Source organism: Orbicella faveolata, unplaced genomic scaffold (genome assembly GCF_042242905.1).
Source record: "Orbicella faveolata isolate gen_17 unplaced genomic scaffold, um_ofav_v1 contig_25, whole genome shotgun sequence".
NCBI classification, from domain to species: domain Eukaryota; kingdom Metazoa; phylum Cnidaria; class Anthozoa; order Scleractinia; family Merulinidae; genus Orbicella; species Orbicella faveolata.
Window position 1 is genome coordinate 18599909 of NW_028301553.1, and position 27592 is coordinate 18627500.

The following is a 27592-nucleotide window of genomic DNA, read 5'->3' on the forward strand; positions in this document are numbered from 1 at the left end:
CTAAAGCTACGCATATATAAACAAGAAAAATCAAAAGGAAACAAAACAGAATTTCAAATTGCTAGAAACAGCATGATGGCTGGCACAGGAGAGTCCTTGCTATGTTGCACCTGGGACAGATTCTCCAGGTTCTTATGTTGTCAACGTCACACAGATCTAGAACCCTATTGTGATATTGAAGTAGTAGACGTTTAAATGAGGCTAGAGAGATGAGACTTGTGTGTAACTCGGGGGCGCAGAGCATTCCATGTGCGGCATGTACGTATGAAAAATGAGTGTTGATAAGTAAGAGTTCTACTTTGCTTAGGAATATAAATGATAGCAGTGCTGCTCAGTGATCTAGTAAATCTTGTTGATGGTCTAGTTACAGGCAGGGCTTCACTATCTATCAAAACTAAGTTGTTACAGTTTTATAGAAAAAAAACTATATCCAAAAATCCATGCCAGTATGAAATAGGTAACAGATTTGTTAGTTGGAGGCAGGTCTTATAGGCTTCATTGCAACAGGAAGGAAGCCTCAACTCACTGTAGTAAGCCAATGGACTGTGGCAACCATACTTGGGTTGCATAGCTGAGATGGCACTGGACAATAGAAAGATAGAGTGTGCAATGCATTTGGATGCTTTGGATACATGTGGAAGCTCAGCGCCGATTGTTGACTTTCGTGCACTATTCAGTCACAAGACTCCATTACTTGACATGACTTTTTGATAATAAAATTAGTTCTTGTTTAATCAGTAAAATGAATTGTTTTGAATAAAACAAAATCATTCCACTTCGATTTTTTCATCAGTTACTTAACTTTATTCCATCAATCTCCAGTGGGAAAAATAAAATAAAAAGCGAGCACATCTTCCTTATGTTTTCAAAGGTATAATATTACATACCTTTGCAAGGAAAACAAGTATCAAGTTACAAATGTTGACAAGAAAAGTAAAATCATCATGTTTGTTACTTCAATGTATTGTGGAATTAAAAATGAATGAAATTCAATGTAAAATACCACAGTAAAACTCAAAGCTGTCTTGAAAAACGGTAGTTTTAAGTAACACTGTTATTTTTGGACCCTGCATAAAAATAGCAAGTTAGTGAATGATATAAATAAAACGAAAACTATGTCATGCTCTGCAGTAGCCCACTGGTTGGGACAGAACAACAAGACTGGAGATGTTCATGCAAAGAACTTAGTTCAGATGAACTTAAAAAATGTCTCCTCTGAAAAACACAGTCCTGAAAAGAAAAGCTGTCACAAATGGATCTTATAGGCGGAGTGCTCGGGAAACCCCAAGGAGGGTTTCTTCTGTTTCCTGAATGTACATGTTCTTAGCTGACTCCGAACGCCAGCTGCTATGACGCATGAGCAGCCTGTCTGGGATAGCAGCCGTGGCTGCTGCAAAGCCCCACTGAATCTGAGGCCGTGTGGACCATACTGCTTGGGATTAAGCCCAACGGTTTTCAAACACTTGTTAACCAACTCACTATCTTTCGGATAAGTCAGCAGTTGCAGGTGGAGGGAAAAACCGCGTTTGGGATGGCACACATGTATCTTTCTGAGTAAGTAGTCGGTTTCTTGGTGCTGGCCAGCGAGTAGGAACCATTCCATAATTGCTATGGGACAGGAAGAAGGGCTGGTGCGTGCAACCAGGATTGAAGACCCCTCCCTGAAGTGGTTGTTCTTTCTCTTCATCAAGGAGATGGACATGTGGTTGCTGGTCGTTAGCAGGTTTCCACGTGTAAGATCTTTAAGATCATCCCAGCGAAGAAATGTTGCAAAACCAGTGGAAATAAGGCATGTTATCTGGAGCTCACTGAGATTTCCATGTGCCAAACTTAAGTGCCATTTCTTTTACTTGGTCTGTTGTGATTGGCATTTTCCTGTTTTTGGGACAAGTTCCAAGTATTCTTACACACGCCTCAAGCAGTTGTTTCTTCAGGGTGTGATGAGATGGGGACAGTAAGCAGGCTTTTTGGTGCACCCAAGCCACCCCAAAGGCTGCTGCTTGGATGGAAGCCAATGATCCTTTGGTGTGCAGCAGATGCACTAAGTACAGGGCAAATGCAGGACCTGATGTAGGAAGGACATTGATGCCTCTGGGTTCTGCTCACTTCTGCCATGCTGGAAAAGCAGCCAAGTATTTCTTAACAGCACTGGGAGCTCTGTCCTGGATGATGACAAACCAGGTATTGACTCGGCTAGTGAACGCACTTCCGGCTGGCAACTGTGCCTTAGATCCCTCAGGGTGGGGGCAGCTGGCAAAGAACTATATAGAAGTCTTTAATAATAATAATAATAATAATAATAATAATAATAATAATAATAATAATAATAATAATAAAATATTTATATAGTGCCAATATCCTTTTAGATTTTCCTGAGTTTAGTGATGTTGTAAGTTAGTTATTAACATACAGACCCCTCCAAATGCCGGGTACTACTGGTGTAAATGCAGTTTGCTCCCTGTATTCCACTGCTCTTTGGCTAGGCACTGCCAGGTAAAAAGAAAAACTTTTGATCCCACAAACGTTCAGTTTCAGGTTACTACATGGACCAAGGTAGGTAGTTGTCTTAAAAACAGTAACTGCAGAAAGTACACCTTTTAGTGTACAGTATTTCACAGGCCGACATATTACTCACATGGGCTGATAATGCCTCTCACAGGCCCAGGCTGGCCAACACCTGCCTCCGACAGGGCAATGATGCCTCAAGCAGACTATTATGCACCTCTCACAGGTAAGTAATGCTTTGTGCAGGCCAACAAGCCCACTCATAGGCCAATAATGCCTCTCACAGGCTACCGTGCCACCATTTTTAGCTGTCAAAGTATCCTTTGGGGTGCACTTGAGGAAATAATAATAAAAGAAATGCTCTCATTTAATTTCTGTTTTTGGGCTTCATTTCTGCTGATCTCTCGAGTACGCGAGTTGGATCTACAAGTGCACACGGGATCCTTTTTTGAACAGTGGCTAGTGATTGAACCTATTCCATTTTAAGTGGTATCTTTTAGGGATCTAATAAAGCTCAAGCAACATCTGCATTAGTGTCCCTTAGTAGTTAAATTCGTATTCTCTGACAAGCATCCTGTGCCTTTTCATATGGGAGTCTCCCCTCCCCAGGGTTTCCAAATGTCTGACAGGAAGTGAAGGAGTGATGGAGTGAAATTGTTCCACCACTACAACTTGGAAAATAACATTTTCCAAGTTCAAAAAGGGTGGAGGAAACAAGCAATTATTCTCCCCTGTCAAAGAAAGAGTAAATGCATTGATTCCTTCAGTGCAGGGGTTAAGCCAGCGACTGCAAAAACAAGGGACTTGGCATGTCCTGAATGTTGAGAACTGGTCGACGGTGTGGGGACCATGTCCAAGGCTGCAAAAATATCTCGGTAAAGCATATAATTGTCATAGTCCACCTGTCTGGAAAGCGTATCAGCTTAAAAGTTTAATTCCTTGGGGATCCACTTTGGTTCTAAACAAATATTGTGCTGCCCACAGAGAGTGTAGATAGCAACGGCCTCAGCATGTACTGTAGCTTTGGGCCTGGGCTTCCCTTCTTAAGGATATTTTCGACATTCATGTTGTCAGTTCTGTGACATACTGTTTTCCCTGAAAGGTTATCCACAACTGACAGGAGTACCAGCCTTGTACCTCCAAGTTCCCTCCATGTGGAACTCTCCCTGCTTTCCACCTCTGACCAGCAGCCTGATACTTCAGTACCTGCGATGTCCACAAAGTAACCCCCATATCCTGAGTCACTAGTTTCTGAATAGGAGATGACATCAATATTCGGATCTGCCTCCCAAATTGGTCACCCATTGCACTGAGGAAAACCATCTTTCCAAAACCGGACCTCCCTAACTGCTCCTGGGGAGAGAGTGATGCACTGGGACCAGAACTCTCCTGACAAAATATCCAGGTACAAGGTCCTGGTTCACAAACAGCTGACAGGACCGAGGGCCAGTCCCGTTGAAACCACTGTCCCCGCCAAGCTCTCCACTTGCCATGCAGTGGGGGTACCATTAGACAAACATTTAATTCTCTCCTGCAGACAGGCAATGCAATCTGGGGAACCTGGATGCTACCTTCACTCAAGTTGAGAGAAAACCTCAGCAAGTCGCCCACTTGGTAGGTTCCCAGCAGCATTTCTTGGGGTGGGCTATGAAACCACTAGCAGCTATGTCCCCTTTGACCATGTTGGATGCTGCTAATGCTGTGGTGTGGCTCCTTCCTGCCCCCGCCCCATTGTCCAAGTATGTGAAAATTTTGACTCCCTGTTCCTGCCAGTGTTTAACAAGGGCTTTTTGGACTTTTGTGAAAACAAAGAGGCAGATGCCAGACCAAATGGGAGAACTGAGAAAACAAACCACTTCTTTTGCCCTTGCGAAGTCCAATTGAACCCCAGAAATTTTTGGTGGGATAGAAAAATGTCCACATGATGGGTACCCTGATCTATAGTCCAACTTGAAAAACCAATCACCCAAAGAGAAAATATCGTGCATTGTCTGGATGTCCTAATATTTGAACTTGGAGATTCTGAAATACTTATTAACATATCGGAGATCTAGGATCAACCGTTTCTGGCTACTGTTCTTAACCACCCCCAACGGACTGATAACTTGAACCTCTGACTGGTTGACCTCTATCACACAACCTGAGGAAAGCAATTCTATGATTTGTTCTGAAACAAAACTTGCTTCTTCCAAAGCAGACTTCTGGTTTTTCACTTTGTTCCTAGCTGGAACAGGTTCACAAATGGGAGAGCATAGCCATCTCTTATAACTGATATAGCCCACTGGTTCAACTTAATCCCCTGCCAAAAATCTAAATGGGCCTTCAAACGACCTTTTACATGGACTGGCCCCTGTGTACAACTGTTATCAGGCAAACAACAACTTGTAGACTGGGCTTCCAACAGTGGTGAAGTCCACAGCACTACTCTAAACATCATCTTTCATTTCATGCTCTGTAATGCCTAATTTACCATACATATCAAATAAACTGCTGGCCAAAGCCACAGGATCATTGTAATCACAGCGCTGATCAGATTGTACAACTGAACACCCTTGAGATGCTTGATCAAAGTGTCTTTCCGCATGAGGACAGGGGTATGGCTGCCTGGCAGTTCAGAGCAAAATGTCTAGAACTCCAGCATGCCATCGAAAACACGAATCTGTTGGCCCCGACTTGACATTTGGCCTTGAGGCGGAAATTACCACGTGCCTAGTCATGGTGGAATTCTGGTGGGAGTTATACGGCCGCTGAGGGTGGGCTTGCTGTGAGTGAGGTTTTGTGGGCTTTTTATTCGCCAATTTTAACGCTTTGCTTTCTTTCACTGCTCGCTTGATGCATATCTCATCATCCGAGTCACATGCAAGGGGCTCCTGGATTGTAAAAATCCATAGCCTCCCAAGCAAACGTTTCAGCTAGCATAATATGCTTATTCCTTTCCTTTAAAAGCTTCTTACTTTCATTGAGCACTTCGTTACATTCCTTTTTGTTGCTAGCGGCGGCAGCCTCTTACAGTTTTCTGAGGACTTGCGCATTCAGCTTGTACTGAACTTTGTTCCACTGGTATTTAAACTCGGGCTGAGGAGATTTTGCTCGGTCAGGCTTATCACTGTGGGGGAGATTTCAGTTCATTTTCCACATGTTGAAGCTGCTCTTTGCTCTTATTTTGTGCCTCCAAGAGCTTTTGGGCCCAGGCCGGAGTGTGTCTGGAACAACCAAACACGAGTGGCATTCCCTAGAAGGAGATTGAAACTGATGGCGGGAACTCCTCGAGCTGCAAGAATGATCTTTGGTTTGTCGATTCTCTGCAGCATCCAGCTCCTTTCTCGATTGTTTTCTGCCAGATTTTTCGGGACTGTGGGTGTGAGGAAGTAATCACTGAGCTGCTCTGGATTTTGAAGGCATGTTAGAGACAAACAAATCTCGAAACCAAAAAATAAGACAAAAAAAGCTGTTGCTCGTCTGGCAAGAAACAGAAAACTGAGTCACGAGACCTAGCATGACACGTGATATCTAACTCAGGCCCAGCCCCCACTTCAGTGTGTGAGAACCTCATTTCTTGCCTCTTTTGCAAGCTCAGCTGGTGAGAAATCCATTTATTTGTATTCTGTAAACTGCCGCTAATAAGCCCCCCAGTTATAAGCCCATGTACCTTTAAACCGAACCACAATACATCCAGTTATAGGACCCCCTAGCTTTCATTGTTTTGAAAATGTTTTATTACAATTTTTTGAAGCTTATATACCAGTAAATGAAAAATCTATATTGATCAACATGTGCAGCTTTAGCTCAAAACGTTTTTTGTTTTTGTTCTGGTTATAATCCCCCTTGAATATAGACGCATCTAAAAGTGCTTACGAAATTGTATAAGCCCAGGAATTATAATCAGATTACGGTATTTAAGCACACAATTTCATTCTTGTCTTCTGTTCCAGGCACATAATTTATCACTTCGGTTGGTTTGTTTTTCTCTGTTTTATAGAAAAAAAACAACAACAGAGAATTATAACTACAGGAGATAACCAAAAAAGATATAAGTAACAATGAATTTATTCACCAAACCTTGTCAAATGTAGAATGCATGGTTAGCTTGTGAATCCTTTGCAGGCAGTTCAAAATCGTCTACTTGAGTTTTCTAGCTAAAGCATCTTTCTAGTCAATTTCTTGTACTACAGTTACATGTATGTGATCTAACATCATTTAGATGAAATGCGATGATGTGAACTCTTCAGACGAGGAAGAAGATGAAGAGATCCTTCATCTAAAGGAGGAACTTGAAAGAAAGAGATGGGAGAAAAAGCAAGGAAAACATTTGCTGGAACAGGCTGCTTTTAGTGATGAAACTACACAATCATCCACTTCAGAGCCAGGCACATGGACAAACTCATCAGGTGAGTCTCAATAAAAAAATTGTCTCTAGTTGCACTGTGTTGAATTAAGTTTAATTACTGAAAAATGAGTGCCATCCAAGGTGGACAGGATACACTTTAGCAGCAAGATGTTTTCATGGGCTATATCTGAGTACCCATGTGGAGTAGAATAAAGTGCTGCATTTGTGTTTGCTGTTATACTCTGGGTGCTATAATGTGTATGGTGCTGTAATAATTAATTATGTATGACATGTTTTAGGGCAGCTGGATAATATGAGCATTGTCCATAGTATTGCTGTCAGATTCTTTCCAAACATACCAAGGGGTTAGAATTATTACTGTTTGAGATTTTTAGTGAGCTTAGAAATTTGACTCTCAGTTTGGTCATAAATAAATCATAAATAAGTAAATAGATGATGAAATTATATTCTCTTTATTTAACCTCTCTCAGTGTTTATAGCAGAAAGTGGGGCTGAGCAACGAAGCTTCAGAAACAAACAATTTAGATCCAGGGAAGCTACATTGCAGCAAGTCACATTGTTCTTGAGCTACACTCTACTCTACAGCTCCTCTCTCTGAGGATAAATGGTTACCAGCAAATTTGGTGCTGGTAGTTGTCCTGTGTTGGACAAGCCCTAGGATTTCAAATGTCATTGCTAACACTTTTTCAGTTCTGTGTCTAGTGATTGTGGGAAATGATGGGTAATGGAAATTATTTTGACAAAATGTTGCGCTTGATTTGGATGCAAATAACAGAAAACGAAATAATATTAGAGAATAGAGAAAGAAATGAAACGAACACTATATATAAGCTCACAGGTACTCAGTGGCATGGATCTTGGCAAGTAAGCAACGTGATGTTCTCCATAACAATCTCGAATTCAGTATAGAATTACCTCTTCCTGAATGTCCTTTAATTATACAAGGTCAGCTTTTGCAATTCTTCTTTGCAGTCACCAATGGATTCCATGTAAGCTGATGATTGCTGGGTTGAAAACCAACAATTGTAGCTGTTCTATATCAGCCATTTGTGTGCCATCTTAAATCCGTCCCAACCCGTATTGCACATACTGTGCAGTGCACTTTGGGATTTATACAAGATGACGAATGGGTGACGTGAAACAGCGTTTTAGTTTCATATATAATTGGAGTGCTATAATCAAAGGAACTACTTTAATGTGAAAAGTAGAACAGAAAAAAAATAAGCATTTGTCAAATGAATTATGATTGGCAAGGCTGAAGATGTCTGTTATTTCTGAATCACAGTAACGACACAGTACCAGAAACGATCATTACCGTGAAATCCTAGGGCTTGTTGGACTTGCATCCCATACAGAGGGGATGGAAATGCTCCTAATTGGTTCAGGCTGTGGAAACCAGGAGTTGCTGTGGCTGTATGTTCACCACAGCCTTTTTGAGCTATAAAGTGCGGCTCCAAAAATGTGGCCAACTTCCTCTTTTTTTCAGTTTTACTTTGATATCCTCAGTTCGAATTGACGAATAGAACTATCCCCAATTAGTAGAATTCTACTAGTATACTAATGCAAATGCTGTAATCTGATTGGCTGAGCCATTGAACGCTATCAGCCATTAGTGTGCAGTGGCTGGAGGTCATCTAGGAAATGGTGACATTTTTTTCGTTTTTCCAAAGTGTTGGAGGAAAATTTTGATGCAAATGGTAATTAAATTTCTGAGAAGTCAAAATGAAGGACATTTTTGGTTTCTTGATATTTAAAAAAGTTGAAATTATTGAAAAAACTGATGCACGCGGGCATTCAGCTTCAATTTTAAATGACAATTCAATCCAAGTGACCTTTTTCAGCCGCAAAGTTTAATAATACGTCAAGAAATAATTGGAAACCCTTATTTGAAGTAAATTTAAGCAAGAATTCTACTAAAACAATTAGATTATTTGCTCTCAGTTTCTATGAGGTGATAGTTGATTCAGCCTTTGGCCTCATCAACTATCACCTCATAGAAATCTTGAGCTCGTAATCTAATTGTTAGATAGATTTATGATAAATTACTTATAGGTCACAGGCGGCCCAAGCTCACGATGCAAGTGGTTATTTTCTATTTTTTAAATCTTTATGCTAACGTTTAGTGAAACGTGACATATTTCATATTTACTGCCGACATCTACTATTACAAAGCTACCACTTTTATTACGTGAAACGTGACTCTTGTCTTGCAGCATATGGAGGGTTGTGTGACAACAGTTTGAATTTATAAAGGTTTGTATGAGGAAAACGATAATGGACATTACAGCCGAAATTTTGATGTTTTTGGCATAAAAATGACTGACCTCAGTGCCTTGTTGTCCTTTCCATTCTCATCTCACTTTTCAGCTCGATCCAAAGCCTCTTAAACGAGTTATCGCTTTTTGGTTTTCCTCTCCTAAGAAAGAGTAAAGGCTAGACACTCGGTTTTGGACTGACCCCCGCTCAAAGCGAAAAAAAAAAATAAAAAACACTGAAAGCATGCCAGCCGCACCAATTCCTCTGCAGAATTGTACTGCAGGGTTAAGCGCTCCCTTTCAGTTAATTCCAAGCCAAATTTGTCTCCACAGCGCATACTACAAAGCTCTCAATCGAAGAAAGCTAGCCATCTGGACTGAGTGAGGATGCTGATGGGACCCGCAATGAACACAGCATAATGCTGGGCTAACAAATTGACCCTGATCAGGGGAAGGGAGTGCACAGTTCTGAACAAGCCATGTACTTTGCTCCATGGTCCCCTAGGGAGATTTTTGTCCAGGCCACCGACAGAGCATTGCTTTGATTGACAAACCAACTCTGTCTGCAGTCTGGACAAAAATCTCCCTAGGGGACTGTGGAGCAAAGTACATGGTTTGTTGAGAACTTTGCGCTCCCTTCCCCTGGTCAGGGTCAATTTGTTAGCCCGGAATTCCACTTGGGCTTGAAATGTCCATGGTGGGTCCTGGCAGCATCATCTCTCAGTCCGGATGGCTAGCTTTCTTTGATTCAGAGCTTTGTAGCGTGCGCTGTAGAGATGAATTTGGCTTGGGATTTAACTGAAAGGGAGCGCTTAACCCTGTGCTATGATTCTGAAGAGGAATTGGGACAGCTGGCATGCTTTCAGTGTTTTTTTTCACTTTGAGCGGGGCTCAGTCCACAATCGAGTGTCTAGCCTTTATTCTTTGTTAGGAGAGGAAAACCAAAGCGCAGTACAATCGAACCTCTGGTTGTGACCAGCTCTCCTCAGCGACCAGTTTTCCAAAATTCCAAAAGTTTCTAAGTCAAATCACTATATTTGGAACTTCTTGTAAAAGATCACCTCTTGCAAGCAACCGCAACCACTTTTAGAAGTTAAAGTTTGAAATTTTCTATTGTTTTTAACCTCCCTTAAGTGACCACTTGACAAATAATAGAGCTTAAATTGTAACATTATCACGTTCCTGGGTAGTACAAGAGACAAAAATTTCTCAATGTGAAGTACCAGATTTTTTCTCAAAATTGACTTTTCACATGAATAAACATCTAAAACGTGGGATAAGTCTCTGCAGTTACCATGTGCTAATGAGGCCAAATTTTGACTCAATATGGTCTAAGCTCTCCTAAGCGACCACCTCCCGTAAGTGACCTGCTAGGCTTGACATTTTGGGTGGTCACTTATGGAAGGTTCAACTGTAACTTGCCTAAAAGGCTTCAGATTGAGCTGAGAAGAAAGATGACAATAGAAAAGACAACAAGGCATTGAGGTAAGGCTTTTTTACTGCAAAACATCAAAATTTCGGCTATAATGTCAATTACCGTTTTTCCCCATACAAACCTTTATAAATTCAAACCTTTGTAACACAACGCTTCCATATGCTGCAAGGCGAGAGTCACATTTCAAGTAATCAAACTCGGTCGTTATGTAATAGTAGATGTTGGTGGTAAATATGAAATATGTCACGTTTTGCTGAACTGAAATATTAATAATTCCTTGTATCATGAACCTGTGCCCTGATTTGGCGGTTTGCATAAATTATAATCACAAGCAATAAAGCAGAGTACTATCAAATTACTTCTTTGATACAGATGTGTACATTGTGATGACCTTACTAATAATGTGCTCTCCTGTTATGTTTGAATGAACAGATTGTTTGGTGACTGACTGCATTTTTGGTTGTTGTTTTCCTGATTTGGGTTTCTTTTCTTTTTTAGACAGTAAAAATTTTAAGTAATGCGAAGATTTTTGTACAAAATTTAATGTCCTTGATTAGTGAGGAAGTGTTTATTATGTTCACAGGATCAGCATGCGACAGTGAAGATGAACTTAGTCCTGAATGGGAAGAGATTAGTACATCTGATAAACAACTTCAGGAATATGATACTGACTTATGCACCTCCTCTGTTACACTTGGGTCAGTTGCAACCTTCAGTCCCTCATCAGAAGCGGCAGATGTTTTGGAGACCAAGCTGTCCACTCAGCTTTCAGCTGAGACTGTAGCAAAAAGTCTGCTAGAGAAATTTTCCGACAGGAAGCATCCAGCTGCATCTGAATTGCAATGGCTAGTTTCATTTCAAGATGCTCCTCAGTGTTTACTTCCCTTACCAGAGGCTGTTGCTGTGGCACCAGATGATGTTCTTCAAGTTGAAGTCTTCACAAAGAAACCTCTGTGCAAGCAAGACTCATTACCAGTGAGTTCCAATATGATTGTATATGATCACACTTTCTTCAAGAAGTTGTTTAGTTGATGAAATTATATATTTTTTTTATCGCTTCCTAAATGCTGTTAAAAAATTATTATTTTTTGCAAATCAGAGTAAACTTTTGTGGTTAATTTTGAATTCAGTGTTTGTTTGGTGAGTTTTCCACCTTATTGCTGTGTAGCAAAGCTGAAGGGATCAAACATCCATGGCCAGACACTTTCTTCGTGACTCATTTCAATAATATAATGTAAATCAAGCGAAGTTCACAGTTGCACACAAACACATTCGGTGGAAATTAAGAAAAAAGCATGGCCTTCTCCTATAATTAATTGTTTTAGATGTTATGTAATTCTAGGCCTCATGATTGCAATTTGTTCCATTGCTCTCTGTAGTTGATCCGGAATTTTCCATTGAAAAACCAGGAATGCACTAGCTATAGGCATAGGGAAAGGAAGCAAACTTACTTTGATATTTCTGGGGCAATTGTAGCTTGAACCTGAAAAAAAAAATAAGCGCTTAACATGTAAAAAACCCATTTGGATATGTTAAAAGCTCACATTAGCAGAATTTGAGCTGGAAATCCTTGTGATCCTTTTTCTCTTTGATAGCAAAACTTTTATATTGTTAATTCTGACATGCGTATATTTGAGATTTTAAACTTTAAATACTGTGATTTTTTGCACTTTTGCTACTGACTTTAGTTAATGTTATTATATGTGCCACCAATTAGTATGTCAAGTGCTATATCTACCTGACATGTAAATCGGAGGTTTCATTCAACATTTTTCGTAGGAAGGCAATTGGTTTTCACAGGCGGGCAGAATGGTTTGAACTAAACTTCTTTATAAGAAAAACTTTTCTCTGGAGGGTCAAACTAGACAGACAAAATCATCCTCACAGCTGCTCAATCTGTGAGGTGTCCGTCCCTGAATGAAAACCTTGGCATAAATCAAGTTCCGAACTTGAGAGATTCCTGAATCTTTCGGACTTTTTTAAAATTTTACAAATACATTCGGAGCTTGTCACAACAATTCAAACAATAGTGTGTAAGATCGAGCAATTGATTCAAGACTTTTTGATTGACCGGCTATAAATAATGATATTACTTTCAAACTCATGCAGTCATCAGTTAGGGGTAAACAAATGATTCGTGATTTGTGAAAGAGATGCAGCTGTGTTTTGGCTGGGGTAAAGTTTGAACTCCAAAGAAAGAATTGGCTCATTATATCATAGAAAGAAATGTTAACTTAAAAAGTTTAAAGCGTAACTAAATAAAAGTGGTTTTCTTATTGATTTTCAGTACCGCATTCGAGGGAACTCAGAATGGGCACCTCCCAGAGCACAGATAATTTTCCATGCTCACAAACCTCCCAGGTTTGTATCTTTTACAATCGTGTAAGCACAAGCTGTCCTGATGATGAACTTTTAATGGAGTGTGTGGCATGCATTAGGAAAGCCCTTTTGAGCTTTCTCCTTAGGAACGTGCACAGCAGATAGATAGCGCTAATCACAAAAATTAGTTGTGAATATTATGGAAGTTATAATCAACATGTCAGTGTATGTATCAACATGGATCAGATCAGGGCATCGGTGATACCACAAGTGTAACGCTTGTATTCTGTGTACTTTACATTTTATTTGAAGCGTGAGTTATAGTGTGAGCGTCAAGCCACTAGTGTACCTGCGTTAATGGAAGCAAGTGAAAGGGTCTCCTGGAACTTACTCGCGCCGACTGGTTTTCTAGTCCTCTGGTATTAGTATCATTTCTGTCCATGAAATAAAGCAAGTAACAACAGATTAAAGCTATTAGTTGGCTTCAACAAAGAGCAGCATAAACGTTCCTGAGATGGAATTCTGACCCTGATAAAGGGTCGTAAATACTTAAATCCCCGAAAACTAAATGCAACCCTAACATCCAGAAAATCAAGAGATCACAATGACCTGATTAAAAACTAACAGTGGTATACATTTGAAGTTTTGTTTGACATTGATCTACTAAAACGTTAAAACAACGTTAATAGCTACTTTATATACAAAGACGTTTCGAAAAGTCTTCATTAATCTAAAAAGCCAACTGAAATTGCTGGCTATATAACGGTGCACAGTTCTGCACGTGATACGCCAGCGAAATGTAATGACATATCAAACTACGCGAGTGACTTGTTAATATTCAGGTCGGAATCTTGATATGTTCGTTGTCTGCATTTTGGTCTCTCTCTGAGAATACCAAGCCTCGAGGGGAAAAGTCTCTTATGGTAGTCACGAGCCTTGTCCACAACAGTGGCGTGATTGAAGTCTATGTTATGGCCAAACTGATCGTCGTGTTGTGCAACCTTTGAGTTGCTGTTTCCAACTCGAACCGCCCTTTTGTGTTCTTATAATCGTTTTGCTAAGGCTCGATCTGTTTGTCCATAATAGACGAAATCACAGCCAGGGCAACCGATTTTCTAAACTACACCCCTTGACTGTAAAATACGGGGTTTGTCCTTGGGCCATGGGTAGCCTGCAGTGTAGGCGTTTCCCGTGTGTTTTCTCAGAGATGCCTCCGACATTGGGAATGACCACTAAATTGCTTGAGGTAAAAGATGTGCTTGCGTCAGAGCTGTTTCTGTTGCTAGAAACACCGCGAGAAGGGTTGCGGTAAGATATGCAATTTTACATAGACTGCAAAGGTAGAGTCAGTGTCAAACAAAATTTCGAATGGATACTGCTGTTGTCCATCCCCTCCTGCAATTTTGGCATTTTTAGTTTAAAAACTATCATATAATGCACACTTTCTGAGAATAAGCAAACAGGTATAAATCATGAGAATTAATTGTCATTAAGGGTCAGATCAGGCCGAATCGAGTCGGATCGAATTGTCTTCCTTAAAACGGAAGTGAAAATGTGCTCCTGTTTACTTTATCCAGCATTATGCTTGCATTTTAGACCTGTTTGGTTTAGCAGTGGATTTCTTCGCGCACTAAAACAAGTGACGTGAGGCAGGCCAAAAGGGCCTTTTGTTTTTTGTAGTTGGTGTATAATTTCCTAGCTGCAATGTGTGGTGAGGCAGGGGGGATCTATTTGTATTATTCAAGAGATATAAATGTGCATTATATCTGATGTAACTTCATATTGCAGAGTGTAATATGTGGCACTTATCCAAGCCATCTACATAAGTAACATGTAGTAGTCATTCAAGTCTCCTAGTCAGCTTGAGAGTTGCCTACACTCAATAGTCATTCAGTGTAATTTGAACAGTGTGAGAGTGTGCACTTGACAGACAAAAATAACTTGGCATACCTTTCTCAACACAAAATTATATATCTTATTATGCCTTGTCAATTCCAAATGTCAAATAAACCGCTATGTTCAGTACTAGTTTTAGGAATGCGTGGTCAAGACAACATAATTATCTAAAAAAATCAGCATGGCTGATTATTTCAGGCATCGAACTTGAAGTCTGAAAGATGGCCAAGCTTGTAAATAGCCAACTGGTTTCCTCCTGCCAGTTGGGTTTTTAGCCTTGTTAAGTTTGATTTGAATCATTTGTTTCCAACCTTTAAGTACTTGTCTCACTAGCCTTTGCACTATAAATACTGACTAAGAGTAAATTCCTCTATATGCTACATGTACTTAGTATATATATATTTATTTATTTTTCTAGGAGTAACTGCATCCTGTACATTTATCCTGGTACATTTACCATTATTCATAGTGCAAGAAAACTGTAACAATGCTCATAGATACGTACAGGAACGTTCTCAAAACAAATCTAGCACGTTCAGTGTTGTTAATAGAGGGAAAAATATGGAGAAAAAAAGGTGGCTATCGTTGTGCCTAATGGTTTGTGTTAGGTTCGCAAGGTATTGTGGTAAAATGTACAGCTGCCATCTTTTGTTCTATGTAGGATTTTTTTTATTTAACTGATTTTCTATTCGTTTGTGTAATTATTTATTTTTTATTTATTTATCCAATTACATTGTGTGAGTCTATTCTTTAGATCAATTCTTTGGATTCCATATTTTGCACCATATGTACAGCTACCAGTATATATGTACTTTGGCATTGCTTTTGAGTAACATACACAGTGTTCTGGGTCATTTGTTTTTTAAAATACCGCTTAGTCGTGTGGTCTGAGCATGGCCAAACCAAACTTTCTTACTAGTTCTAGGAACGAATAATTATTATGATTAGTGTCATGTCGAAGAATGTACTGAAATATTGAAACAAAAACATGATAGCCATTCCCACTATGTAGCTTTGGGCTTTACACTCCAATAAGCAGTCTTGAATCATTGACAAGCCAAGAGAGGAGATCAAGTCTTATTACGTATCATATTATGTATTTTTTGGCAAAAAACAAAGTAAATATGTCAGAAAAGGCAAACAACCACGAGAACCTTTAGACCAAGGATGGAAACCAACACCAAAATCAACACACTTATGATGCCGCTGGTTTGTTATAGTGATTCCAGTAACGTTTTGGTGACTTGAAACATAACACAGAGCTTCACAATTACTGCATCATTACTGGAAGCCAGCACACCTTTATTATAGACTGCTCAATTTTGATAATTAAATTGCTATGTGATAAGGTTTAGTCAGAGTTCAATCTTAATGTGTAACATGTTTTCAATTAGGAAAAATTCTTAATTGAAAATGTGCTTTGACTTTTTCTTCAATCTTTTTTTATTTTATTTTTGTGTGATATTGTTTTCAGGAGGAAAGCACTTATGGCCCAGCAAAACTTTAGGTGTGCTGGTTGTGGTATGGCAGTTGCTCCAGGTGAGTTTCTTTGGCTCTGTTTAATGGTAGTGTCTATTATTAACCCTCCAGTAGTAATCTGGGGTTATCTGTTACCCAGCAAGATTATTTAGGTTTCAAAGATCGGTATATATATGCTACTTGTCACTGAACCTCTTTATGTCTTGATGTTTGTGTATTCTGTCTGTCTTAGTCTTTATGTACATATATCTTGAAGTAAAACCTTTTTTCCCTTTAGATTACATAAAGCGATTTCGGTATTGTCACTACCTGGGGAAGTATTTTTGTAGCACTTGTCACAGTAACGTTTTGGAAGTCATTCCAGCTAGAGTGGTCAGGAAATGGGACTTCACCAAGTATCCTTGCACAAATGATGAATAGTTTAACAATTAAGAATTAACATTAACTAACCATAACCAATACAGAATTACAAGGAAATTAATAGTCAAAGCCATTAAAGAGGTAACTGAAAATAGTGGAAAGTTTATGTTGGTCGGTGTTAGACAATTTTAAGAAAAAAAAAATCATTGTTGAAATGGAAACTGGATAGGCGAAATATGTGTAGTTGTCGAATTCGTGTTGTTGCTGCATTGTAGCAGTATTATCAATTCCATATTTTTACAGTAACTGTCTAATTTCTGGCGCGCTGATTGGCTCATTTTTATCATCAGTAAGAGTGCAGACGGATGAAATTTTAATTTATGCAAGCTTTCAAGTTCAGCTGTTAGCTGTCAAACTGTCAACTTTTTAACCAATGAGATTTTATGGACTTTTTTAAGTAGCCAATTAAAAAGCGAGAAGAGCTATAGACAAAGTTCGCGTCATTTTGAATAAAATTTACTTATCTTTGTTTACGGCAAGTTTACAGCGTCTTTTCCCCTCATTTATTCCCGGCATTTGACCATTTTGGGGTCTTGTTATTGTAAAAAACAAATTGACGTCAGATTTTTATGCGTCTGTCCTCTTATTGATGATAAATTTTGTCAACATTGTCAAAGTTTACTGCAGAACCACTTGCCTGCGGCTCGTGGTTGCTCAGCCACTTTGACAATGTTATGATGCAATTTATCATCAATTAGAGGACAGACACATCAAAACTGGCGTCAATTTGTTAATTGGAAGTTGAAAATGTGCGTATGTGTGGCGTCACGTGTCTGTTTGTGTATGAATTATGTATGTCTACAAAACATTGTATGTAACTCTTCAAATCAATGAAAATAATACCGAGCAAACAGCTCACCTTTTAGACTACAGCATAGTTTACATCATTTATTTTCTAATATTCTAGTCAGGTTTATTCCTTAACTTTCCTTCAGATATGAGGTTTCAAACTTTGCAAGAGATTTATTAAACAAGATACACTTTGACCCTTTGTTCAACCTCATGGATCTTAATCCCTCTTTATATAAGCGCTTTCGTGTTTTGGAAGGATTAAAGGTAATATTTTGAATTTCTATTGATTAGTGGTTAGTTGCAAGTTTTTCAGAATCTACTGTGTATCATCTTTGCAGGACATCCGAAGGAGACTTCATTTCCTTAAATCCTTCATTCAGACGTGTCGAAAAGCAAATGAGTAAGTAGTTATTCAGTTGCCCTGACTGAACCTTGCTTCTCAAAATTATAAACGTTATACTCGTGACGTTTTCTGTTCTTTAAAGAGAATGTTTTCTTTTTTATAGATTAGCAGAAGAGTTTAATAAGTTGCCAGATCATATCTGTAGGGAAGCACATCTTTATTCCATTCACGACCTTTTGCAGGTGACACTGTGCATTGTGTCCTACTTGTATATATGTTTTTACTGTAAAATTTAGGAACTACATTGACAGCATTGACAGTAGAACACTTTGATATTTTCAGGCGTTCTTTTTCTTTTAACATTCCGCTCGTTTTGATGTCATTTGAGGTGATATCAAGGTGATATCAGCATTGTTAAACAGACTCAAAACACCTCAAAAATGAATCCTTTTATAAAATGTTATTGTTGACGTACCACTCAAGCATTTTACATGTTGAATAGGATGGCCAAAACCAATGATGCAAATATTTTAACATTCTAACATATAACAAATTCTAGTCGGTATCATAAATTATGCCATGATATTCACTTCACTGATTTTGTCTTCTGTGTCCTGCAGGCCCATAATGGTGATCTGCTCCTTTTTCTGAGGAAGCTAGCAATAGAATCCTTGAATCATATCAACCACTGTCAGGTATGCCATCAAATGTTGTAGCAGCTCATCCAAACTTATCAACTGATTGGCTGTGCCTGGAAAATGTTGTTATTATCATTATTAAACAAAAGTAATGTAAGGGTATTGTAGTTGACTTTAATCCTCGCATGCTAGGAGTCGTTGTGGTCACGCTTGAAATTCCTTAGAGTATATTGATACCATCTTAACTGTAGATGGTAATGTACTGTCAAGAGTAGGTTAGGGAGTGTACTGGCACCAATTCCAGGACTGGACTTTTTAAAAAACTCATCAAGGAACTATTTTTTTTTTGCATAGAGCGCAAAAACATCCAAAAACAATAGCAGAACGTCGTCGACGGGTGTAGCACTTGATTAAGGTGGCAGCAAATTGCTGCCATTCTGTCTTTTGCTCCAGTCCAGCTAAGAAATCCTGACTCTCTGTTAACTTTCTGGATGCTTCGGGTTAAAATCCTACAAACTGACGAGCATAATTATTCTAGATAAGTTAGTATAGGTAATGGTATGAATACTGGTGCAATTCAGCACTTACGCTGTGAGTGATATTTGAAAATTCTCTCAAAATTGCACGAGCCTTTAGACGAGTACAACTTGAAAGAATTTCCAAATATCACGAGTAGTGGAAGTCCTTAATTGCTCGAGCGTTTATGCAATTACTCATTTGTTATGTGACTGAGAAAATTGCGAACACGTGGGCGTTAATTTGCACTGCATTGCAATTTAAGAATTAACGATAAATTTGCCTGCTCTCAGTCAATCACATTAAAGTAATTTTCTCAGCCATATAATAACAAGATTAACTTCTGTGCAGTTGAGCTAGTTGAATTTCTGCCAACTAAGCATAGTTATCAAGATTCTTTTCGCATCATCCAAGTCACCTTTTCAGTATGGTGCAATATCTGTAGAATACAGTGTTATTCTCGGCTGAGGTCGGCTATCCATTTGGCAGACCCCACCTACTGATGATGATATCATTATATGTTCTTAATACCTCTTACTGTGAACTGAATTCGAGGTCCGTGCGGTAAGTTATGGTCCAGGTTTGCCCTTTTAATTTATGCCCTAAACTTTATTTATGGCCGTAGCAGTGAAGGATGCAGGGCATAAATCGAAGCGTGAATACATAACCCTTCCCCACTCTATGAAGGGGTTGATCCCATGCGGGAGAGAGTCCAGAATAACTTAAATGTGCATAAAATATGAATACGAGGAGGCGTTTCCAGTGGTTTAAGTATGGCAAATAAATAAATGAATAAATAAGTAACGTTTATATTATTTTACCTTCTTCATTTTACTGCATATAGCTGTGTCTTGCGAAAGGATTTATTTGTGAATATTGCAAGAATGGAGATGATGTCATCTTTCCTTTTCAACTTAACAGAGTAGTACAGTGTTCAGGTTTGTTGTTCGACATTTCATAACTTTGACATCAACTTACTGTGCTAGAAATTAATTTCAGAGATCTTAGCATGATTTAATTGGTGTTTTGTCTAAGAACTCCACTGGCAAAAACTTGCAAACCACATCTTGTCAGTCCAGCTAAGATCCTACTCTTGCCTCCTTCAACTAAGTCTCCTAAATGTTGTTTTTGCCAATGTTTATCACCAAGACAAGATGAAGGGTAAAGGAATTAGTCTCACTTAAAAGGCCTCATTTCCAAGACAATTCCTCTCAAGTTATATTTAGATCATTCCCAGGTAATCCTATGCCGCGGATTTTGCTCGCGTCGACAATCTAAGCGGCCTTGCGGCTTGCAAGCATTTTAATCCTCCACGAAAACATCCAGGCAACGCGCGTGTTAACATTATCCGCAGCGGGGATAACTGGGTACATGGTCCAACTCGAGAGGGATTGCTTTAGAATTTTAAAGTATTTCTTACCCTTCATCCTGCGTTGATTGGTTTCAGTTTGTTTGCCCGCAGGTTGCTTTGAAATTAGTTAAAGAATCATGAAATAGACATCTCAAATGAGCTTTAATGACGCAGGCAAAACAAAAGGAAACATGTACAACTTGGGGTATTGGTATTTCAACCTATCCAGTGGTAGTACCATCAGTAGTGGAAAGCTTCATGTATGGCAACGTTGACTGTAACTTGGCATATTCAAAAACAACATGTGTAGTAGATGATTACCATATACAGTCCGGAATATCCCGATAAATTAGGACAGTCATGACGTCATGAAGCTATTGTTAGCAGGGAAAATGGCGGACCTTTTATCCGGACCAAGAAAATATGTTGTTTCCAGTCTCGCATAGAGTCTGGCCAGCATTATCAAGGACTTTTTCCGACCAAACGTTGAGAAGGACAATAAGCGGCCATTTTGGTAGTGGGAGAACGTTGACTGTCTTCTAATCATTGAGTTTTTTTGGTGTCAAGCGACGATGTAGACGCGATTTTGTGGCCAAATATTAAGGTTAGTAAAGTGTACGCGTTATTTTCTAGTATTCACGTATTTTTCATTGAGCTGTGTATATTTTTTTACTGGTTCTAGTGTTGTTAAAGTTTCATCATGCCAAATTACACGGTTGTAAACTCTCTTTGAATTTGAGGCGTTACAAGTGTACCTGAACCGCTGTTGTTATAAGGCTTAAGTAATGCATCGTTCCTTCATTTTTATGACAGTTGTTTTCAATTTCTCTCTCAAGTACATGGAAGAGCATACTCGACTGCTCGAGGCACTTTGCCGAATTTTTGGGGGAAAAACAAAGGGAAAAGAGAGGAAATAAGACGTCGCTAAGTACGCGGACGAAATTAAACATATTTGGGAGGTCTCTGTTTTGGTGGATTCACCGAATGTGCACCCCAGTTTATCACTGGAGAGCCAGCAGCCTGTTGAAAACCACCTACAGCACAGAAGTGGCAGCGAAACAGACAGGCCAGGGGTACTGCAGTGATTCCCTGTAAATGGATGCTATCAGTATCCCAAGGAATGGCACAAAAGGTAGAGAGATTGTTTGTGCTCATTTACCAGACGTTGAGGGCCATGTAAACATGTAAGTTAAAGTTTGTAGGGTGCATTGCACTCTTTTTTTTTGGCATTTCTTAAAAACTATACACGCTGCAGCTGCTCCTGGTAGATGATGATTCTTTTCACCTCCCCATGAAGTTTGAATGTACCAGAAAGTAATGTTTTTGCAAAATAATTTTTATGAAGGCAAAGACTAAAAAGGTACGAGAGTTTAGAATGTAGTGTCGAGTGTTGAACATTACTAATTGTGAAACCAATGCAAAACATTAATTGGTTGTGAACAGGAAACATATCAGTTTGGTTAAGAATATGTAATAAAAAATAGAAAATATAAGAGTTATCAGACCACTTGAGGGCAATCTCTTATTTAGTGAGACTAATGTGGTAACTACATTCAAAATAAATTCATATGTGAAAACGAAAAATACATTTGTAATAATATTGACATCTGTAAGCAATGTAATAATCTTCTAAGTGCTTGTGATTTGTTTCAGGTCCTGCATTCTGCTAAGAGGCAAATTCAAGGTCGAGAGTACCTAAAGAGTGAATAAAATAAAATGGATTTCACTTTCAAGACTGAATTTGTTTTGTAAACTTTAAATAAACATATAATAAAACCTTGGGACATGTGGATGGATTGTGAATACTCCCTTGTCAACCTGTCCAGGAATTATATTTTGATATTTTTGGGTAAATAACTTGTGAAAGTCAGCAATTATATGTAAGTTTTCATAATTTAAATGTGGAAATCAGACATGATATCTTTTAGCACAGTAACAAATAGATACAAGAAATATTTGAAATAAATACCAAAATGGAGAAATTTCAGATTTACAAAGAATATATTAACAGAATTTTTAACTATCCTTGCATCTGACAACACTAAAATTTTGGATACATTTTTTCTAGCTTAGTTTATTTTATATAAAAGAACGAGAATTTCTCACTCGTATGCGTTATTGAAAATTCTGTTTTAATGATGATTTCATTTCCTCGATTTAGCCAAAACGTATAACATTTTGGACATCTACAATTTATCTTTGCTGGCATATAAGAACATGCGCGTGCTGTCGATTTCGGCCCGATAATCCCTAGATAGGAGGAAAGCCTCAATTCTCACATCGATCATTTCTGTGCTTAGAAAAAGGCAGAGTAAAGATGATTACCGATTGTTCGGTCTCTTTCCAAAGAATGATAACAGCAGCTCGTTAAACGTGGCCCGCATTACGTTGTGGTGCTTCCTTCGGTCCGAGGATAATCGTTATCTGGGCAGAATTGTCTGTGACATGGAACGCGAAGACAAACTTTCCTTTTATTTTATAATTTGGACAGTATTTAACTCAATTCGAGATAAATATATACCCCCTTAAGGCCCGCATTCATGACATTGGAAAGTATTCGCGACTCTCTTTGTCCGCCATCTTGAATCTCTTGGTTTGTTGTGAAACACAACACTCCAATCAAAACATGCATTCTCATTGGTTGAAACGTGAGTTTCGTGACATCACAGATGTCCTAATTTATCGGGATATTCCGGACTGATATATGGTTATCATCTGACAATAAATCCTGACAAATCTCGGGCAATGTAAATCCCGAAAGCCATAATTCTTTGAAATTTTTTTCTGCCTTTATTGGCTAAACAACTAAATCCTGTAGTGTCTTTTGGAAAGCTAGATAGCAAATATAACATAATATTTGGTAAAAAAGTAAATGTAGACGTATGTGTCCAGCTTGCGTGCTACCGTTTTACGGTATTGATTTTAAATAGTAACTTACAAATCGAGTTAAAAATTATAAAAAGTGTAATATTGTTTTTACTTTCCTATATTAGTGCAATAATCTACCGTCCTAGATTTACTGCAGCTAGTTTTAAAATAAACGAAAACTCCCTTAGCTCTTAGACTTTTTTCGTCAAGTTGCCATAGGAATTTTTTCGATTGTGTTATCCCTTGCTTTTATAGGGTGCCATGCGTCATTTCACAAGGATTGTTTTGTTGAAGGAAAATGTCCTAAGTGCGAGAGAATACGTATAAGGTATACTTATCTATAGAATACCTCTGACTACTTTGTCAATCTTTCTTGGTATACTATCCACATGTGGTATAAATCTACTAGCGCTCTCTCACGAATGCTGATTGGCTACGCTGCTCAGTATTCTGTTGTAGATAGTGAGTAGCCTAGCAGTGTGCGGTTGTTAACAAAATGACGGCCGCTTCTTGGTGTTTTCGAATTGTTTATGCTTAAACAATTAGATTATTCACTCTTGATCTCTGTGCGTGACAGAAATCGAGAGTGCTTAATCCAGTTGTTTTAGTTGTTCTTAGGAGAGAGACTTTATTAAACCTTGTATTGCCATCTCGCTTATTCAACCTGTAATTGGTATAACATTTGCAATTGGCCGTGCTGCACTGAAATGATTTCCTCCCAAACGCACCAAACTTAAAACTGTCCTGCGACGAATCCCTCGTGATCCTTTTTCCTTTGCCGTTTGCACTGTTTAAATAACTTGTACTGTAGACAAGGTAATCGGGTTTTGAACAAGCTTCAGTTAAATAAGTTTAGTTTGAAGAAGTTCTTTTTTCATTGCCGCTCAATGTTTGGTCAAGTACACTGAATAAATTTTTTCATGGTCTTAAAGAAATGAACAGCTAACTGTCGGAATTCATATATCTTGCCGTGAAACTGAAAATTAGGTTGCATTGAAGTATATTGGTATCAGAGCTGTAAGAATTTGTATTGGTAACCGCATGAAGGCCAGTGCAATTAAGGGTTTGCACTTCGAGTGAGACTAGAAAATTCTCTCAACATTTTGATTTTCCGCATTCGTTTCATGGCATGTGCTGTTTTTTTACTCATCAGAAAACAGTTACTGAGTCAATCAGTCTCTCCAGAGGAAGAATGCAGCACAGAAAATGGCTCAGCTGATTTTAACAGCACGAAAACAACCCAGCAGATCTTGGTTGGAGAGAAAGTATTAAACATTTAAACGATTTAGAACACAAAAAGGGCTTAGGCGGATCAAAATAAAAGTGAATAATTAATTCAGTGCTAACCTGCGATCATGTAGGGAGGGAGGGTATGATCGCAGGTTAATTCACTGACCCAGAAGTAACTGTAATGTTTATATTACTAGCGTCCTAACTGAAGAGAAGCCGGAGTTTCTTGTATGTTAGTACGGTTAAACCTCACTTCATCGGCCACGCTGAAACAGAATTAACTGCATCCCCGAGTGAGGATCAGTCATAGTTAAGTGTATGGCGGTCCAGTACGATCAGCGCCGTAGTAACCTTATAACTTTCACAACAATAACATTACATGTAAAGAATTTTGTAGCAATACATACAACACATGACGTACTTCATTGAATATGCACCCTTCCCTTAAAATAACGTACGAGAAGGCCACAATTCGAAATAGGTAAAAGTGAACGAAGAGAAGAGCCACTGGTTTTCTGGAGATAATATAATTGTGCCAAATTATGGCTCGTGAGGGCTTGAAAGGGGTCCAGACTGTTTCCAGAGGACTTTCAACATGAATTGGATTCCATTCAGTGCTCTTACCATTATTAGTATTTGCTTGGAGGGAAAAATTCTTTTACGTTAAAAATTTGAATATAACCAGAATCCGTTCGATTTTAATTCCGAAAATAAGTCCGGGGCTTATATTTTTGAGACCGATCATTTTTGGAGGGGGGTTTTATTAGGATGAGAATAAGAGGGAAATTTGTGTTAACTGTCTGGGCTGATCATTAGAGGGAAATTTGTGTTAACTGTCTGAGCTGTTCATTAGGGGGAAATTTGTGTTGGTAATTTTTCCATGTGCGAACGGTAATATAAGGGGAATAACTAGAAATTTTATAACAACGTTATCCCTCTGAGCGTGCGAACTTCGAAGACAACAGCATCCTATTAGGCGCCGACCGGGAGGGGATTTGGGTTCAGTTTGGGAAAAGTTCATTACGTTGCAGATACTTTGGCAATTGTTCACCCCAGTGACTCAATGTGAGGAATCGTTCTTTTATGGATAAGAACGTTTGATCATAATGGTATTTGGTCTATGTTGTGTTTGACGGCAATTCCCAATCGTAATTTTCGCAAGGCCTTAGTACAGAGGGGCTTATTTTCGGAATTTTCGTACATAATTTCTTGTACCCGGCCAGAATTTTTCAGGCTTTACATCGAACGTAGCACGAGAATTTTAAGCACCGTATCTTAAGCTTTATTTTGTTTCCTAATCGTAGGCTAGCGGTTGTATCCTGCACAGAAGTTGTAAATTTGCGAACTTTACTTCGTTCTTTTAATTCGTATAGAGCCACGTGGCCTATTGAATGCTAAGTTCTCATTATCAGTATGTCAACAGAACTAGGAAAAGAATAAGAGTATTTTTTGTTCATATACATTGCCAATACATTTCCGTACTTAATCGTGAGTAACTTATAGACGTTGATCAGTCTGACATCTGGGCCTGGTTGTTCGAAAGCCCATTAACTTTAACCCAGGATTAAACGTTAACTAAGGTAATATTTTTTCTTGCTTAAAAATGTTTTTCCCCTCTTTTGGTGTAGTTTGAGATTACTACAGCTCAAAACTCAAGGGCAAACAATATAAACAGAGCACCTCACCAAAAAGTTACAAAACTGAAATCAAAATTCTCGTTAATCCTGGGATAGCTTAATCGGGCTTTGAACAACGCGGCCCTGACTGATTTTCTCGCACAGTCGAATGTTCGCTAACGGACGGACACCTTCCCTAGAGTGGACAGGTGGTGTCATGGTCGCAGCTCCCTGGTGTCAAGGGTGTCAGCACTCAAGAGGTTCCACTGTAGCACTCGTACATATCTGAAAATAAAATTAACAAATTGACGCCAGTTTTTCATGCGTCTGCCCTGTTATTGATCATGAATTTCGTCATAACATTGTCAAAGTAGCTGTGGATCCACGAGGCGATACCCGAGTGGATCCGCAGAGTACTTTGACCATGTTATAACGAAATTCCTTGTTAATAACAGGACAAATGTATGAAAACCTGACGTCAGTTTGTTTTTTTTTTTACATTGACAAATTGTTAAATTGTCCGCTCTCGCTCGTTGACGCATCGCATAAATTATAAATTCATGTGTCTGTCCGCAAGTGAGCGCGGAAGAATTTCTGCGGTTATCGTTAAATGTTTATTTCAAATCATTTTCCTATAAAACGTATACTTATATCTTTTCGTTCTATGGTGCGACAAAGAGCAAATGCAGGAATCGGAGTATATTGAAGGAAATGGAGTAAAACACATTTTTACGATGAATGTATTTTTATATCTGCAATAAACTTTTGGCTTTATTAAAATAGTGTAGTTAGTACCTCAGTGTTAATGATCAGTCAAATACATAAAATATAAATGTAATTTACCTATACATGTTAATTTCAATCGCCTTCCTGTTAATTTTAAAATAACCTCAGAAGCGGCGTTGAAACGTTCGTTTTTCCGAGACTCAATAGCGCGCTCTACGATTGCCTGTCAGACGTCGCGCGTGGGAAAATGACCCAAGCAACCCTTGTGAGAAACGAAAACAACTTCAGCACTTGAATCGCGTTTAAGCACTGTGGTATACGTAGCAATAGTTTCAAACTGCTTCCATACACGTGTTTAAACCTAGGACAATTTAAATATGACAAAAAAAGAAAGATAAACAACTGGTAAAGGAGATTTTATTTACTCTTACCTTTCCGCACTCGATACGTGGTGCCACATGAGCGTGTTCTCAAATAAAAGGCATGCTCAATTCAATTCCCGCGCAAGGTTGTAAAAGCCTGTCTTTGATCCAAGATTGCTCGAAAACCTACCGTACAACCTATGATGAAATTTCCACAGTTGATTTGTAGGGGTGAATTGCGTTAAGAGCCGAAATTTTAAAAAAGTCTGTGCTATAGATTTTGAGCCATTTTTGAAATAAGCAAAATTCACATTTTCTTTGTGTAAGAAAGATCTGCCCTCCAGATTTATATGTTATTTGGCATGAATGATTAAACAGAACCCATTTCTCATTCCTGAAATTTTGAGGTGAGAGGCGCTGCGGCCTCATGGTTAGTGCGCTTGACTACGGATCGAGCGGTCCAGAGTTCGAATCCTGGCCGCAGACATTGTGT

The 27592-nt window shown here is 38.8% G+C and overlaps 1 protein-coding gene and 3 long non-coding RNA genes across 5 annotated transcripts in view; 2 read left to right on the plus strand and 2 right to left on the minus strand.

The window, feature by feature from the left end:
- LOC110053120 (run domain Beclin-1-interacting and cysteine-rich domain-containing protein-like) overlaps nt 1–26791 on the plus strand; it is a 61693-nt gene extending 34902 nt beyond the window's left edge. Inside the window, exons 7-18 of the mRNA XM_089295026.1 lie at nt 6707–6893; nt 11127–11518; nt 12831–12904; nt 16233–16297; nt 16515–16632; nt 17593–17713; nt 17788–17849; nt 17956–18034; nt 18413–18487; nt 19791–19884; nt 23421–23493; nt 24319–26791. Of these exons, the coding sequence (XP_089151152.1) occupies nt 6707–6893; nt 11127–11518; nt 12831–12904; nt 16233–16297; nt 16515–16632; nt 17593–17713; nt 17788–17849; nt 17956–18034; nt 18413–18487; nt 19791–19884; nt 23421–23493; nt 24319–24445 (1467 nt within the window). The 3' untranslated portion in view covers nt 24446–26791. The remainder of the gene's footprint in view (nt 1–6706; nt 6894–11126; nt 11519–12830; nt 12905–16232; nt 16298–16514; nt 16633–17592; nt 17714–17787; nt 17850–17955; nt 18035–18412; nt 18488–19790; nt 19885–23420; nt 23494–24318) is intronic.
- On the minus strand, nt 17993–20442 carry LOC149109248 (uncharacterized). The gene is made up of 2 exons (XR_016208868.1): nt 20367–20442; nt 17993–18946 (listed from the first exon to the last, which is right to left on the minus strand). It is a non-coding gene; the product is annotated as an uncharacterized LOC149109248 (long non-coding RNA).
- LOC149109249 (uncharacterized) lies at nt 20508–22030 on the plus strand. 2 transcript variants are annotated; one of them, XR_016208866.1, is made up of 3 exons: nt 20508–20901; nt 21134–21481; nt 21951–22030. It is a non-coding gene; the product is annotated as an uncharacterized LOC149109249 (long non-coding RNA). The 2 variants fall into 2 exon arrangements; XR_016208865.1 differs by having other exon boundaries at nt 20567–20901; nt 21134–21429.
- Nucleotides 21794–22993, minus strand: LOC149109250 (uncharacterized). The gene is made up of 2 exons (XR_016208867.1): nt 22623–22993; nt 21794–21992 (listed from the first exon to the last, which is right to left on the minus strand). It is a non-coding gene; the product is annotated as an uncharacterized LOC149109250 (long non-coding RNA).
- Nucleotides 26792–27592: the final 801 nt, after the last annotated feature.